General features: G+C 38.5%; 1 protein-coding gene across 1 annotated transcript in view; it reads left to right on the top strand.

Annotated features, from left to right (window-relative positions):
- ARHGAP24 (Rho GTPase activating protein 24) overlaps window positions 1-16,923 on the top strand; it is a 463,746-nt gene that overhangs the window by 199,414 nt on the left and 247,409 nt on the right. The window contains exon 3 of the mRNA XM_046656913.1: window positions 6,777-6,864. Coding sequence (XP_046512869.1) covers window positions 6,777-6,864 — 88 coding nt within the window. The remainder of the gene's footprint in view (window positions 1-6,776; window positions 6,865-16,923) is intronic.

Genomic DNA, 16,923 nt, shown 5'->3' with positions numbered 1-16,923 from the left:
AAATTTTCTGATTAGTCTGCCTCCCTGTTTACTCACGTAGACAATAATACTAGCAGATATATATTGAACCTTTACTAGAATCATCTCATTATTGGGGGATTAGCAAAATATGGGCCCCAAATATCTTTGAGGCTCCTAGGATATAAAATAGATTTTTTTAAATATTAAAAGCAGCTAAATAAATACTATGTATCAGACATTTTTCTGCAAACTCCACATATTATTAGCTCACGGTGACCTTAGGAAGTAGGTTCTGTCTTCATCTCACTTTAAGAGTGTAGAGCCTGAGGGAGAGAGGACAGGGCGTTGCTGGGAGTTCGCTGGCTGTTTGGTGGTCCTGTGGGACTCGGAACCCAGGCAGTTTGACTCCAGAACAGATTTACTTAACCACAAACTTCGTCATCGTTGCTAGATCGTTATATGGCCAGAGCGCTTCTGGATACAACTTTCTATCTTTCATAAGCATATAGTATCCTGCTTCCTTTTCATGACAGGGGCTTATCTGTAATAGTTTTTTCAGTTTTTCTGCCTTCCCTGAGTGATTCTAAGATCCAGGAGTGCAAAGACGTTATTGGACTTTCTCACCATTATATTCTCTGTGCCTAGGACAGGGCCTTGCACGTTCTAGGTGTTTAATAAATATTTGTTGAATGAATTAATGAAATTACTTGCTACAAAGAAAAGAAAATCAAACTAACCTCTGTTACTCTAATAAAAACTGTTGAATAATATTTATTTCACCTTGATTTCATTTTCAAGCCTCTGTCTAGTCACATTAAAAATACTCATAGAGGGGCGGGCCCCATGGCTGAGTGGTTAAGTTCATGTGCTCTGCTTTGGCGGCCCAGGACCAGTTCAGATCCTGGGCATGGACCTACACACCACTCATCAAACCATGCTGTGGCGGCATCCCACATAGAAGAACTAGACTGACCTACAACTAGGGCATACAACTATGTACTGGGGCTTTGGGGAGAAAAAAAAAAAAGGAAGATTGGCAACAGATGTTAGGTCAGGGCCAATCTTCCTCATCAAAAAAAAAAAAATGCTGAAAAAAATACACGTATGTTGTCAAGCTGAGACTTTGCCTAGTTCCTTGTGATGCTCATGATCCTTGTTCATGCTGGGAAAAAAAATCTCATCATTATGCTTATAGAAACCAAAGCTACTGCACATGCATTTATTTTTCCAATCCAAATTCCAGAGAGTAAGATCACCAAGCATATTTTCAGCAGCGTCTGGCCTTATCCCAGTGTCTTGTGGTTTGGGCTCAGTGATCGGATATTAACTAGAGAGGAGCTTCTTTTCTAATAGCAATTTTAGCTGAAAACAAAATATTAGTATAGTTCTGAATTATGTTCCTTTTGTCCACTCTTAGCTGTCAAACTATAAAGGATTTTGTTTAACATATTATCCCATTTTGAAGCTTTAAAGATTCTTTGTAAAAGGGATCTTCCCTATAAGGGATAAAAATAAGTATAATCCCATTCTGAATATGCTGATTAATTACTGATGTGCAATTATTGCCATATGTACTGAACTTCTATCAAAAAGGTTACATCCCTTTCTTATACTTGAGCCTCTTCTCTCTGATCATCCAAAATTTGCTGTGAGGCATATGGAACATTATGGGATAATATGCCCTTTCTTAGAAAACTCTGAGTGCTTGCACCCTGGCAATTTCTCACTCAAGATCCCAGCAGGAAATTTATTGTTCCACCCCAAAAGGAGTAATACACAAAAGTGTGTGATAAAGAAACCACCTACAAAGTGTTGGAGAGGTTAATGGAAACCAACAGATAGTGAGAATGCCTTGGGGCTAAAAACAAGGAGGAACCCTCCTGGAACCTGGGGAAACCTGCAGATTTAGGAGATGTGCACTAAGGTACCTGATGCACCTAGGACTGAATTGCTGCCTAGCATGGAGGGAGACAGATCAGTAAATGTCTTGGTCTGTCTCTGTTGTGGCCTTCTGACTTCCTGCTATGGTCTCTCAAACCCAAGCTGAAGCCAGCTGTCGAGAGAGTCTGGTTTATGCAATTTATAGAGATTAGTCTTCTGGGGCGCAGAATAGAGCGATGGGTACAGAGAAGAACTGGAGGGGCAAATGGAGAATTTCCAGCATAGCTACTAACAGAAAAGTAAAGAATGTCACATAATTTGGCTCAAGTCCATGGGCCTTGTGGAGCTTGACTCTTCCTCATTCCCCATTTCGTTAGAGGTACCACCTTTCTTCTAGATATACAGAAGAGGAAAATTGAAGTCGTCTTTGACTCTTCCTTCTGCTTTCCTTGTGTTTAAGCTAAGACCAGTTTCTTTCATATTTCTTAAAAATATGTCTCTCATAATTCATCTCTAATGCAAATTTATGCCATTTATACTGCTGACAGCTTTGTGTAGATCTTGACTTTGCCATCTTGTGCCAAATAAGTTGCTTCATGGTAACAAACTTCTAAGAGGCTGGTGTTCTTAAATCACCATCTACTTTGCTCAAGACCCTACTCTGGCTCTCAGTTGTTGTGGATGTCAAGTGCCACATCCTCTGCCTGGGGTTAGACTTTCCACAGCGTGCCCTCAACAGTGCCAACAGTCTTCACTTCCTAATTATTCTTCCACAAGAATCTTCTACTTATTGTAATGTGCCCTGCACATATGGCTCTAATTACTGCTATTCTGGTGCTATTTCCTCCGTTTTGGGAGATTACCTCTAGCTCACTAAATCTTAAAACTCTGTCTTCCTTTAAAAACCATTTCCTTCATACTATCTTTCCTGACTAATGAGACTGCTCTTATGATACTCTCTTCTTAAGCTTTTTTTATATTTGTTTGTTTTGCTGTATACTTTGGCACTTATTTGTCCTGTAGTTATATATTGTGTTATTCTTGTATTGAGAGTAAAGAGTTTATTCTTTCGTGTACCTCACATCACCTGAAATAGTTCTAGAAATAATGTCTGACATGTAATAGTGTCTCAATACATTACTTTTGAATCAATTGAGCACCCAAATTATATTTGCTTCTCAGTTGTTTGTTTGGTTAGCTAATTTAAGCAACTCCGAAAGAATTAACCAAACACACAAACAATGCATACTTTCTGACTCCTAATTTCTCTCAAATACATTTCTCTTCCATCCATCCATCCTTCTCTAAAGGAATAAGTTAAGGAGGAAGTCAAAGATTTAACTTCATGGTTATTCTTTAAAACATTCTTTATAGTAACACTTACAAAAACTATAAACACTTTACAACAGTAGAGGATATAAAAGTATGTATATTAAAGCATGTACTGTACTATTCAGCTTTTAAAAATGGTATAGATGGTCAAATTGGTGTAATAACAATACATGACTTTTAAGTTTTGAAGCAGATAATAAATCTTTATTTTGGTCACTATTTTTGTACTGTCTATGGAGCCAGGCTGGCAGAATAGCAGTTAAGTTTGCATGTTGTGCTTAGGTGGCCTGGGGTTTGTCTGACCCCAGGTGCAGACCTAAGCATTGCTTATCGAGCCATACTGTGGCAGGCGTCCCACATATACAGTAGAGGGAGATGGGCATAGATGTTAGTTCAGGGCCAGTCTTCCTCAAGAAAAAGAGGAGGATTGGCAGCAGATTAACTCAGGGCTAATCTTCCTCAAAAAAGAAAGAAAGAAAGAAAAATTACTGTATATGTTTGTATACGTATAGATAAATACATATAAATATGGGAAGATGTATCTGGTGTTAATATTGGTTGTCTATGGTGGTGGGTAAATTATAGATTTTCTGTTGTTGTTTATCTGCATTTTCTGATGATATAAACAGCACTAATTACTTTGGAAATAACTGTCAGAATTAAGACACTTCTCATTGATTTTCACTACATGGTTTCTATACAAGGTAATCAAGTTAGCCATTTCAATTGAATGACTTTATTTTACTTAATGAATGACTTAATGAGTTGACCACAGTAAATGTTTGTCAATTGCAGCATATCCTGCCCTAAACGTTGTCTATTGATATTTAAACCATGATTTCACATCACAATTTGTTTGGAAAACTATCCAAGTATAAAACTTGTATAATATCAAATTTGAAAATGAAAATAAAAATTTTGGCCAGAAGTAGCTATTTCACATGAACAAGAAAGACAACAAAGGATAGAATTACTCTGAGTCTTTTAATTGCCAAGCGAGGTCATTGGGGGATTTCATGGAGGAGAGTGGCTTATGCAGGAGAATAGTTTATGCAGGAGAGTGGCTTGAATTCAACTTATATGACACAGGTATAGTATAAGATCCTAAGTAGAGCCGAAGGCATAGAATTAAACAAGAGTCACACATGCACATATACAAATATACGTACATGCATGTGTAAATGAATATTGTATCTGTCTGGAAGGTTAGATGCTATGTTCTAAAATTAAACTAAATTATAAATTTAATTGCTTCACAAAATCATTTAAGTAAAATAAACTCGTAATTGAAAGAACTGATTTTATCTCTTTATATAGAAACCACATAGATTAAACCTATATATAAAAGAAAGGTCTTAATTATGATTCTTAAAGGATTAATATTCTTAATTATGATTCTTAAAGAATTAATATTCTTAAAGGATTTAGTAAGTTTTAAAAATTATTGAAAAACGCCAGTAAGCAAAATGGGATCCATAGGCCAGAGGACACCGGAAATGATGAGACGTAGGAAAATGTACTTCCTTGAGGAGGAAACAAGGGCAGGGCCTCCCACACCTCGCCTTGTAAGGCACAGAGGGAGAGGGATAGTTCTAACCCCAAACACCCTGGGTTTTAGTCAGGAAGTGCTGTGCTTTATCACTCCCAGCCCAGAAGGAGGGATGGAGTTGATGACTATAATTTTCTGTGCCACAACAGGTAGGATGAAAGTTGAAGGAAATATTACTTGAGCTAAATATTGCTTCAAGCTGGGAAAAATGGACGATATAATATAGTGGACAAGAGCACTGGCTTTACTGCATGAACAGTACTCATTCACTCAACAGTACTCTTTCTTTAGCATTCACCTTATGCCAGGCAAAATGCTAGGCATTGGTGATAAGTTAAGGAACAAAACACGTGTTATCTTTGCTCCTTTACTATTTAATGATGGAGCTAGATATTCATCAAATAATCTTACAAATGACATAATTACATCCATTGGCAAATCAGTCCAGGGAAGAGTCATGAAGCTATGCAATTATATTTTAGATGTAGTCAATCTGAAAAGTGAGTATAAATTAACCAGAGAAAGAATGTAGTCCTAAGGTAGATGGGAGCATGATATTATTTATAGAAGGACAGGGCTGGATCATAGAAAGCCATAGAAAGCATCGAAAGTGTGAGAGTGTAAAAATTAGCTTAGAGATGTGGGTGGAGCCAGGCCATCCAGAGCTTTATTCTAGGACAAATGAAAGCCACTGAAGAATTTCAGCAGGAAAGTTGTAAGATCAAATTTCTGTTTCCAAAGATCACTCTGACTGCATTAAGGAAAAAAAAGGGATTAGAAGATGTTAGAGTATTGTGGGGAATTCAGTAAAGGGGCAGTTTGAAACATTCCAGACAAGAGACGAGTCACTTGAACTAGAGAGTGGTGGTGGCAGAGCTATAGGAGGGATACTGATTTCTACATTTCTAGCTTTTGCAACTGATCGGAAGATGGTGCCAGTCACTGTTAGAGAATACATAAACAGGACCAGAGTTAATTGCATTTTAATTTTGCTAATTTTAGTTTAAGATGATTTTGAGATACCTAAATGAAAATGCCAAATAAGTTATTGGATATAAAAGTCTGAAGCTCAGAGAATACTAGGTTAGAAATATTAATCTGATATTCATTGGCTGACGGTTGGGTATTGAAGTTACAGGCATGAATGAGATACCTTAGAGAAAGAGAGTCAGAATCACTGGATAAATCTTTGAAAAACTCCAGCATTTAAAGGCCAGTTAGAGGCAGCAAAAGAGACTCTGCCACCAGAGAAATAAAAGAAACACGTAAAGGAAATGTAGAAACAAAGGAAAGAAGGGGCTTCAAGAAAGAGTGGCTAATAGTGCTGAATGCTCCTGGGAAGTCGCATTCATTGAGGATTGAAAATTGTCAAGCATGCAGCTTGTGAGAGTCGTGCAATGGGAATTACATGTGCACAAACCAGGTTGCAATGGATGCATATGAGAAAATAGATTCAGTGTAGAAACTCTTCGCTAAGCAAGGAGAAAACTTAGACAATAGCTGAAAAGGAGGTGGAGTCAAAGTATTTTTTTTAGTGGGGTAGACTTTTAAATATGTCTCTGTAATGATGGAAATGGTCCACTAAAGAGAGAGAAATCTAGCAGATAGAAAAGAGAAGGAATAATCAAGAGAAGGCTATGGCAACATTGGCTAAGTTATTTAATGTCTCTACCTTGTTCTTCACAACTATCAAATGGGGAAAATAATACCTACATCCTAAGATTCTTTGAATAATTAATGTGATGTTGGTAGAATGCTAAGTAAAAATGTTGGCACACAGAGTGAGTTTAATAAATTGGTGCTTAAAATAAATCCACACTTTACACAGTGTCTTAAACACATTAGATGGTCAACAAATATTTGTTGAATGTTGAATGAATATGATTCTGCTACATGATTTTGATTAGTTGGGAACACAAATGACTTTGATGCATAGTACTATATGCTGAGTTACTGATGTACCTTGGATATTATATCCACTGATGATGATAGGGTGATGTATTCAGTATTTGCCATCTGATGATGTTGATGCTTTGGCCATTTGTGTTCACAGGGTACTATTTTTCTACCTGGAAATAAAGTCCTTGAACATCCGTGCAATGAAGAGAGCCCGGGGAAATTCCTTTTTGAAGTAGTTCCAGGTAAGAGAGTTTTCTGGCTTGATTAATTATTGCCATTCCATGTTAGTAAAGCTGAAGACAGGTCAGACAGCCTTTATTCTTCTTAAGTCATTGCTGAGTGTATTAATTTGAGGAGGCAAGTGTCAAATTTGGTTAGTATTTACATGGATAATGATTCCAGCTTTGTGCATGGTACAAATGACTGCACACATACACATCCACATGGCCACATGACTGTGGGACATCCGTTTGTCCACAAGACTCCAGAGGTGACTAGAAGTCATGACACAGCATTTCTAAGGGACTACTGGAGACAACGTTGATGTGACAATGACATATAATTTGGCCAGGTGTTACGGGTAGAATGCCTTGCCCAGCTGATTTGCTGTCATATTTCCTCATAAAACTGCATCTTAAAGGAGCCTTTGCTATCAAAACAAAACAAAACACAAAACCCCCTTCAATGACTGACCAAGAATTGCAGTTCTGTAATACTCAGCTTTGCTCCCAACCAAACGCTTCCACATGTTTAGCTTATAGAATTGAGGATGTCTCTGCCAAGTCATCAGATCCTGCAGCTAAATTTCTTCAACATCTGTTCATTTTTTCATAGTCATAGGAATAGACCCTCTCAGAGTACCTGGTCTCCACTTAAATCTTTGGCTCACCCAGCAACGATTTCTTCAAGGCCATGTACTACTTCTTTGATTAGTTGTTTAGACCTTCCTTAACCCTTGATGTAATAAAAGGGGGTTAGAAATGTGGTTTTTATAGCATTAGCTCCAGCTGACCCAGTTTATGTGATATTGACATTGTTTTAATTGCCGTCTAGGGTGAGTATGAATTTATTTGGGTGACGAATATATAATGCATATTAATAATGTTGGCACAAAGGCAATCAATAAAACATTTGTTCCCAGATTTATAAATGCTGGGAATCTAAAGTGTGAAAGCATGTTTTTCCCCTTCAATGAAAACAGCTGTAGCACTGAGTTCATCTGGCTCACAGTGGAATCCATGACTAAATGTTAATTAATGCAGTTGAAGTGCAGAAAGGTTAGTCAGATGCATTGTGTTATTTGTTTTCCCCCAGGGAGAACATATTGTAAAAAACCTGAATCTTGTTTGCCCTGTTAAAATCTTTTTATACTTCTTAGTGGAATACCGTGTATGGAACCAAATTCCAGATGTTGCAAAGTCTTTGAAGTATCAGTAGAGGAAATTTCTTTCCCTATTTAATCTCAAACATGAGTGTCTATTGGCTTTTAAATGAGCATGGTATTAAACGGACATCTTTGACTTTTTATGTCCAATCATATTAAAGGTTTGCTTTCCCATTCAGTCTATGAACTGTGTAGAGATTTCGTTTTGGTGAAGATGTGATATAATATAGATGGATCTTGTCAAGATCGTTCTAGATAGAGCTGCATCTTTAAGCCCAGGAAGTCACAAGACCTCCCCTCCAAGACTGCTCTTCTAGGGCCTGTGTTTCATATGCAGGGCATGTGACATCATGGCTTGTGATGAGCAAAGCTTACGAAGTTTAAGACTGTGTGATGTGGAATCTGAAGGTTGTCCTTTCAAAATAGAAAAACATTCTCAAGGAAATTAAGGTTTTTTTGCAGTAACTATGGAGGTAAACATTCTATGCCCATCACTCATTTGAGAAGATGCTTCCTGAATCACTAATACAATACATAGTAACTTCTAAACTAGGTTTTATAATTCTGAGTCATTTTACGGAGTAACAAGAGGTTTGTGCCAAACGCTTCTTTAAAGAGGGAGTTGGAAAAACACTATGGCTACGTTGAGAATCCCGTGTCAGCTCCATAAGTCTCGGTTGTTGGGGCTCTGTGGGTGTGCACCTCCTATCAGCACAGAGTTTCCAGGCAAATGCTTCTGTATTTGTATGAGAATGTAGGGATCTGTATCACATGATTTTAATGAATTTTTGCAAAATCAAGATTACTGAGGGATAGCATGACACGTGGGTTATGAGAATGACAGGACAATATTTTCTAATTTTTCCAGTTGTGAGATAGTTGGACATGGGAATCTGGAAAGCTGCAGGAGTATTATTTGTCAGAAAGGGTAGGAGACAGGAGGGATGCCGAAATGTGGTCAGTGCCTTGTAGAGAACCCTCTGCAGACCTGCCTGGCAGCCAATCCTCCCAACACATATTTATGCTACATTGGCTTTCTCTGTGGCATTCTCTTGATCACCACTTCTGAAAACCCATCCTACAAATGGTGCTTACAGACCCAACATTATTCTGTTTTTATGGACAAATACCTCAAGCCCAACTACCCAAGGTATATCAATGAATAGGATTAAATCTCTTAATCTTAACTATCTGTCATTTCCCACAAAACTGACAAAAGCTTCCAGAAGGCTGTTTGCCAAGTATTCTAGCACTATATACATACACACACATTTGTGCGTTAGTGTGTGTGTGGAGATATATATATACACATATATATACACACACTCATATATGTACACATATATATGTACACACACATACACATATATAGTTTATCCATATATGTGCTATTATATCTTTATAATTTATCCATAAATTTATCCGTATATGCTCTGGAAGTAGGAGTTTTTCTTTTGTTTCTTTTTTTTTTTGCTTTAATCTGAAATGTCCTATGAAATTAAGTAATAATCATGCATAAATAATAAAAACCAAAAGTTTTCAATAGAATTGAGGGTCTCAGCTCTTTGTATATTGCTTATTTCCATTTTTTTGTATGTTATATTTCTATGCAGGTTTTAGGCTTTTGTAAGAACCTGTATGAAAAAAAATCTACCGTAATTTAGGGTTGATTTCCTATAGACTTACTTTCCCAAGAAATGAATTATGTCTCTGAATAAAGCCATAATTTATAGCAATTTATTCCAATTTTTTCCTGTTTTTCTACTTGTTATTCACAAAAAAAGATGCAGCCAAATTGGCAAATTTGAAGATTTTGCTGTCAGACATGCCAAATTTCATACTGGCGTGAACTTTTATAGCCAAGCACTAAGCTTTTGGGAAATGTGGTTGAGAAAGGAATGTTGGCAGACCTTCAATGTATGGTGCTTGAAAAAAGAAAAGGCAGTTGGTCTCCTTGCTTCTCAAAATGTGTTCTGGGTAAGTTTTCCTTGTGATGTTTAAAAAAAATAGAGTGATTAATGGAATGATGATGCCTTAACTTCCTTAGAAGAATACTCTGTCAGAGGGAGAAAAGAAATAGTGATTCAGAGATAGAAAAAGGCGAAAACAGACAGGGGAATATGTACCCCATATAGTTAGAAACCATGTCCTCTTCCTCGTTGCTACATCCCTAGCACCTAATACAGCCAGCCCTGATGGTCTAGTGGTTAATATTTGGTGTTCTCATCTCCGCGGCCCAGGTTTGCTTCCTGGTCAGGGAACCACATCACCTGTCTGTCAGTTGTTGGTTGGGTGTTACTGTGATGCTGAAAGCTATGCCACCAGTACCTCAAAATATCACCGGGTCACCCATGGTGGACAGGTTTCAGCAGAGCTTCCAGACTAAGACAGACTAGGAAGAAAGACCTGGCCATCCACTTCCAAAAAGACTGGCCATGAAAACCCTATGGACAGCAGTGGAGCATTGTCTGATATAGTGCCAGAAGTGAGACGGTGACGCAAAAAGATTGGGCAGGGTTCTGCACTGCTGTACACAGGGTCACTAGAGGTCAGAATCAATTCAATGGCACAAACAACAAACAGTGTTCTGTCTAGATCTCAGAGGCTGGTATATTGGCTGCTGATGGCTCACAGAGGCCCTCGTGAGAACTGAGGGCCTGTCCACCACAGGGGGCCCTGCTCGTATTTTGAAATACCATCACAGCAACAGGCAGCCACCACAGTATGACAACTGACAGATGGGTAGTGTGGTCCCCTGACCGGGCGATGAACCTGGACCAAGATGGTGAGAGCTGAATCTTAACCGCTAGACCACCCTGGCTGGCAGACAGAGCATTACAGTGTCCATTACAGTATCTGTAGCTTTGTCTGTATCTAGCTCTCTGAATCCCGGGCAATGTTCCAGGCTTTTTACATGTATCACTTCACTGGATCCTCACCACAGCTCTATGAGATGGGCTCTCGTATTCTCTCCATTTCCAGATAAACAAATTAAGGCACAGAGAAGTATTTTGATCAAGGTCAAACAGCTAACACTAGCTAGTGAATGTAGATGTAAGTGTGTGTGTGTGTGTGTGTGTGTGTGTGTGTGTGTGTGTATAGTTATGTATCACCGATTTATCTTTAGAAAGGAAAAATTCCAGGAAATCAAAATAAAGATATATATATATATAATCTGGCTTAAAAATATGAGATATTAGAGTATTAGAGGCTGGTGCCTATTTTCTGAGCAATGCATATGTGACCTTTTTTATCATTATTCACTGAAATGGATATACTTATATTTCTTCTTAGCTCATTCATTAAGGATGGGAGTTTCGGCACTTGAAGTGAGAATAGGCATTTTCATTTATTAGCAACTATTTGTATGTTTAAGCCTATCATAAAAACAGGCACTGGATGAAGATGCTCACTTAGAATTCTTTTGAATGTATGTTCTAAGGCCACAACTACACTGTCATGAAAAAGTGGGGAGAAAAACACACTTGCCTACAGTGGCGTTACTTGTATGCGAATAGCTGTGCCAAAGGAGGAATCTGCATCTGTAATTTTTTCCTATAGAAAACTATGATATGCTGGGGTTCAGTTCTCTTCATCGCAGAACTCATGTTGCTGAAACTGTCCCAGCTTCTTCACAAACTCCCTCCACACACTGGCCAAGGTATCACTCACTGTCTAGCCACCGACAAGCATAGCTGATGTTACTGGCATGTTGGGATCGGTCCACTGACCTGCATAGATATTATCCAAGCAGAGACTCATTATGAGTTTCAAAGGCAGTTACCCATATTGCAGACTCTTAAGGCCTCTTCTTAGCCCAGTGCCCCAAGTCAATAATAACCAGAACTTGGAGGTTCTCTTATCCTCTTCCTTATCCCAGGGAGAGCAAAGAAAAGGAACATATAAGAAAAGGGGATTTGGGATGAAGAGGCAGCTATGGAAACAAAGAAAAAGAGAGAAATTTTGAAGGCTAATCTAAAGTGATTTTGATCTGCCTGGAAATGAAATTAAGCCCTTCCAAAAAGGAGACAGTGTCATTTATCCCACCTTTAGCCATGAGTATGCTATTATTTCTAGTACCCTCAGACAATTACATATTACTTCTGTAAATGTCATTAAAAAAATGCTTGCATTCTAATTATTTTCCAGAAGGATTTTTAAGAGCTAAGTGAAAAATTAGAGAACATGGGTGCTTAGAGAATCCAATAAATGCATTATGGATCTTTTTGCCAGAAAAATGGATAGACCTACCAAATGGCAAACACTTTTGGGGACTTCAGAGATCCCCTGAAACCCAATCGTATAGTCCAGGTTAAGAACCATAGTTTAAATTTGGGGACCAGAGTCTTTACTAATCTCTATCTATCTCTCTGTCTCTCTCTCTCTATTTATTTATTTATCTCCATGTTTCTGTCAGTCTACATATTTCATCTACTTACATGTGTAAATAAAAGTGACAAATTTTTTTCTATTATTTGTAATTATGTGGTATACTATTAATCAGTTTTTGACTTTTGCCTCCCTGATTCAGTTGGTTTTTCTCCTGGTTCGATGATTACGTAACTCTGCAGACCTATTGCGTGCGTTTACAATAGAACATTTCCTGGGTAGAACATTTCACGGGTCTGGAGACTGTCAAATTTTTACATCACCAAAACCTGAGCCTACTGAGATGGTCAGTGTAGCTGCTCTACAGAATAGGCCATCTGAAAAATAGACGGGTCTGGGAGAACGCCGTGGGTGTCTCTGAGAACGAAAGAAGCTTAGCCAATTTTTGCGTTTTTGAGATAATTATGTGACATCAGCAATGGAAGTTTATCATCCATGTCTGTGTTTGCAACTCTTAGGATGGACAAATAGTGTCATTTAATTTAACAAATTAGATACATTAATTTGCTGTCATTTAAAAATGTAAAGCAGTATTTGATGTCTATTTTATATGAAAATGTGGGGATATTTTAATAGTATTTTAGCACAAATGTTGGTCATTTGCTTGATCACTAGTTAAATATACTGCTGAGGCATTTAATTTTACAATACTCTCTATCTTAACTTTTTCTCCCTTTTGTGTTAGTACTGTAAGTTAAAATCATGCACTTACATTTGTGATCCAAAGGCAACTGTGGCATTCCTTTTTTTGTCTCCTAAGTCTGCAGGCAGCCCTGAAGCTTGGTTGTTTTTTTTTTTTTTTTGGTTAGTTAATGTGTGCAAATCATTTAGAGAATGTGAGTAGGAGTTGTTTATGGTATGAAAACATAATTCTATATACACAAGTAGTTCTGAACATGAATTACATAAATGCATTGAAAATCAGCATGTTTTAGCTACTATGTATTCTTTTATATACAAAAAAAGTTTTTGGGATTTTTGCTCCAAAATTCCCTTCCTACTTAAAATGCTTTAAAATATACATTTGAAAGAGGCTATTAAAATGATACAAAGGGCATTTTAAAATGTTTGTAATCTCTCAAAGTCCTGGTAAATGCCATGTGAACCAAAAGGCATTTGGGGCATTTATGCATGATTGCAAGTGTGATCTTATGGTCACAGTTCTGAGAAGTGTTCGTATAAGGAGCGCTCTCTTACAGAATTGGTGGACATGTCCATCCATTCACATTCAATTCCAGCCTTCATTCTATGTGCTAGATGCTAGATCAGGGGTCAGCAAACGTTTTCTGGAAAGGACCAGAGAGTAAATACTTTAGGCCATAAAATCTCTGTTACAGCTGCTAAGCTCTGTAGTTGTAGCATAAGCAAATGGGTCTTGGCTGGGTTCAAGTAAAGCTTTATTAATGGACACAGAAATTTGGATTTTATATAATTTTCAAATATCAAGAAATATTATTCTTCTCTTGAATTTTTTCCAGTCACTTAAAAATGTAAAAAATAGACAGTGGGCCAGATTTGGCCCATAGGCCCTAGCTTGCTGACCCCTGTAGCTAGATATAAAAAGCAAACCTATGAAAAGGAGGCTGAAGATACTAATATAAGTCACTAATCCCCACTGGTGCCATCAAAGCCAGAATTAGAACTCTGAGACAGCCTGTCTCCCCAGGCCATGGCATCACCCATGCCTCAAAATCATGATTCAGAAGCTGTTTGCCAACATGTTTATTTAGAAGCTCCATCTTTGAATAATGTTTTCTTTGTCCTTCCTGATGAACCTAAAAAGTTTTAGTGACCAAACTGAAATGCTCTATTTAAACCCTGCCTTGCCTCATTTAGAACTCTAGATTCTGACCAGAGCTGAAATCTGTTATGTGACTTTTTAGGAAATGAATACCCTTAATAGGAGATTGGGGGCGTGAAAGATGTTTCCATGTGTTGTTCTGTCCACACAAGTTCAGGGAGATATTCATAAGTATTCTGAGACGGAAGCATCCCTTGCAGGATCAAATAAGCTTAAAGTATCTTCTAAACTCTCCTTTTTACAGTGTCCATTACCATCTTCAAAATAATGGTAATATTTTGTTTACTGGTGAAATTAACAAAATAATTTCCTCAGGGGGGTAGTTTATTTCCCCCATCGCTCATTTATTAACATCTCTCTACTCCTAACCCACCAATTTTCCTTTAACATTCGAATGAGAAACACTCTCACCATGTTTATAGCTCAGATTACTGAAATATGTGTTGGGCCCTGTACTAATGTACGTCAGGCTTTACACACAGTGGCTGCTTTAATGTGACTACACTTGTGATAAATACTATTCTTCTCATTGGTAAACAGTGGAACAAATTCACATTTCTAATAATAGAAAGCTAAAACCAGGCTTCACACCCATCTGAGCCTGCAAAGCCACCATATGCTCCAGCCTTCTTACACTGATAAGAATATGGATAGATTTGTTATCTAGATCCCAGGAGAGATAAGGGGGACAAATGAAGCAGTGAGGTTAAGGATATAAAAGTTAGTGTACTCTGCATTTCCTTCCTCTCTCCTTGGGACTCAACATTCCTTATAGTGTCTGTGTTCTCTTTCTTCCCATGGATTGGAAGTCCTTGAGAAGAGAAACGATGCCTTCTCTCCCTAGTGCCCAGCAGAGCGCCTGTCATGTAGTATATGCTCAGTGCATACTGTTGAATTATGAATAAACTAGACCTCAGTTTTATTATGTATGGAATAATTTCATTGGATTAGCCAAAATTAAAAGAGCCTTGCAGCTCTGAATTCTTTAATTTGATCATAGTTCTTTTGCTCAATGCTTTAAGAAGCTCTCAGACTAGAGAACTTCATTAACTTCACAGACTAAGAGAAGTCCACACGGCCTCATCCTTCAGGCCTTCCTGAATACTGAAACCAATAGTGTGTTTTAGTAGTTCGATGCCAGAAGCTGTTTATTAACAAGTTATTTGCTGGAATAAATGTGGTTTCCCACCCCTCGTTGTCCTTTGTGGCATGGTTTTAATTATGTATTCACAGGCTGTGTGTGTTTACCTGTCTTTTTTATCCAATAATTGAAAAGGGCTTTGCAATCCAATCAAGCTAAGAAAGTAGACAGGAAAGTGCCAAACAAATGTTGATGACTGTTACTGTGAAAAACTGTGGTAGGGCTTCTATGAGCTGTGTCTTAGCTGGGGAAAGAGTCTGTTTGAATGAGCCACGGTCAGTGGAGAGAACAACCAATAGGTTAGAGATGATATGAGATTGAGAACGAGAAATCACACGTCACAGGAAAAGGAATATATCAGAAGTAGGAAAATGAGTCTGCGGCGGAACAGCTGCTGATAATTCGGGGTGGGAAATCAGCTTGCAGCAGGGAAAAAACTGGCATCTCTCTAAATGCTGTGCCAACTCTCAGGGATCCAGGGAAGCCTCTTTCATTTTTCTTTTCTTTTTTAATAGAAGGCTGAGCTGAAGTGGTCCTGAATATTTCAGAAAGTGAAACCTCAAGGACCATCTGCAACCCAATAATGAGTCCTTGGGCCTGTGGGGCTTCCTGGCCTTTAAAACAAATGTTATCTTTCTTTGTCTGTGCGTCTGTGGGTTTGTTTACCCTGTCCATTTTTCAAATGCTGCCTTGCTTGAAAACTGTTCGTCTTCACAGCTCCATTGCATCAGGCCTGGAAAGGCCCAGGTGGAAGTCCTGAGCAGTCCCAGGTCCTGCAGAAATGTATGGTCCAACTGCTGGAACCCCTGCACCCAAATAAGAAAACTGGCGACTTACGGTAAAGCCACCTAAGAGTTAGAAAACCCCGATTTATTTCAGGTTCTTTGCTAAATATCAAACTATTTGCTTTAGGTGTACGAGAGCAGAGAAAGAGCAGAAACTGTGCAGTTTCCCAGTGACCTAGGAGGAGAGATGTCTAAGGGAAGAAGACTAAGAATTGATGGTGAAAAGGAAAGCCATGAGGGCCTCCCCGGAAGCCCGTGTAGGAAGAGGAGGGAGATCGGAGATGCCTGTCTTCAACAGAGGGAGTCAGATCCCAGCCCTGCCCCCGAGCTGGTTGCTTAGGCTCTCTCCACCACAGTTTCCTCTTGGTAAACGTGAAGTGAGAATACCTCTCGTAATGTTGTGGGGAAGATGGGAGGAGATAAGTGTGAGGAGCCTTCAGCACTCTGCCTGGCCCAGAGTAAGGCTTATGGAAAGGCAGCGACATTTTGGAACAATTGTCTGTATAGTGCCATCTATAAATAGGTACTGGCCTGGGTCCTGATTGTCTTAGATGGGATGATAAATGCGGCAGAAGTTTAGGAAGCAAAAGAACAATGAGGAATGGAGTAATCAGGGAAATCTTCCCAGAGGCAGTGAGCTGTAGCGGGAATTTAAAGAAACTACAGGATTTTGATTAGATGACTATGGGGTTAAGAATTTCAGGCTGAAAAAATATCGGCAAAGGCACGAAGGAAGTTCTGAGACTAGAGAGGGGTACTAACGGAGTAAGAAGTGGGAATGTACCAGGGACATGCAGTGTG

Source organism: Equus quagga, chromosome 3, assembly GCF_021613505.1.
Source record: "Equus quagga isolate Etosha38 chromosome 3, UCLA_HA_Equagga_1.0, whole genome shotgun sequence".
Lineage (NCBI taxonomy): Eukaryota > Metazoa > Chordata > Mammalia > Perissodactyla > Equidae > Equus > Equus quagga.
The sequence above is the reverse complement of the archived record's forward strand: the minus strand, read 5'-3'. Positions and strand labels throughout refer to the sequence as shown.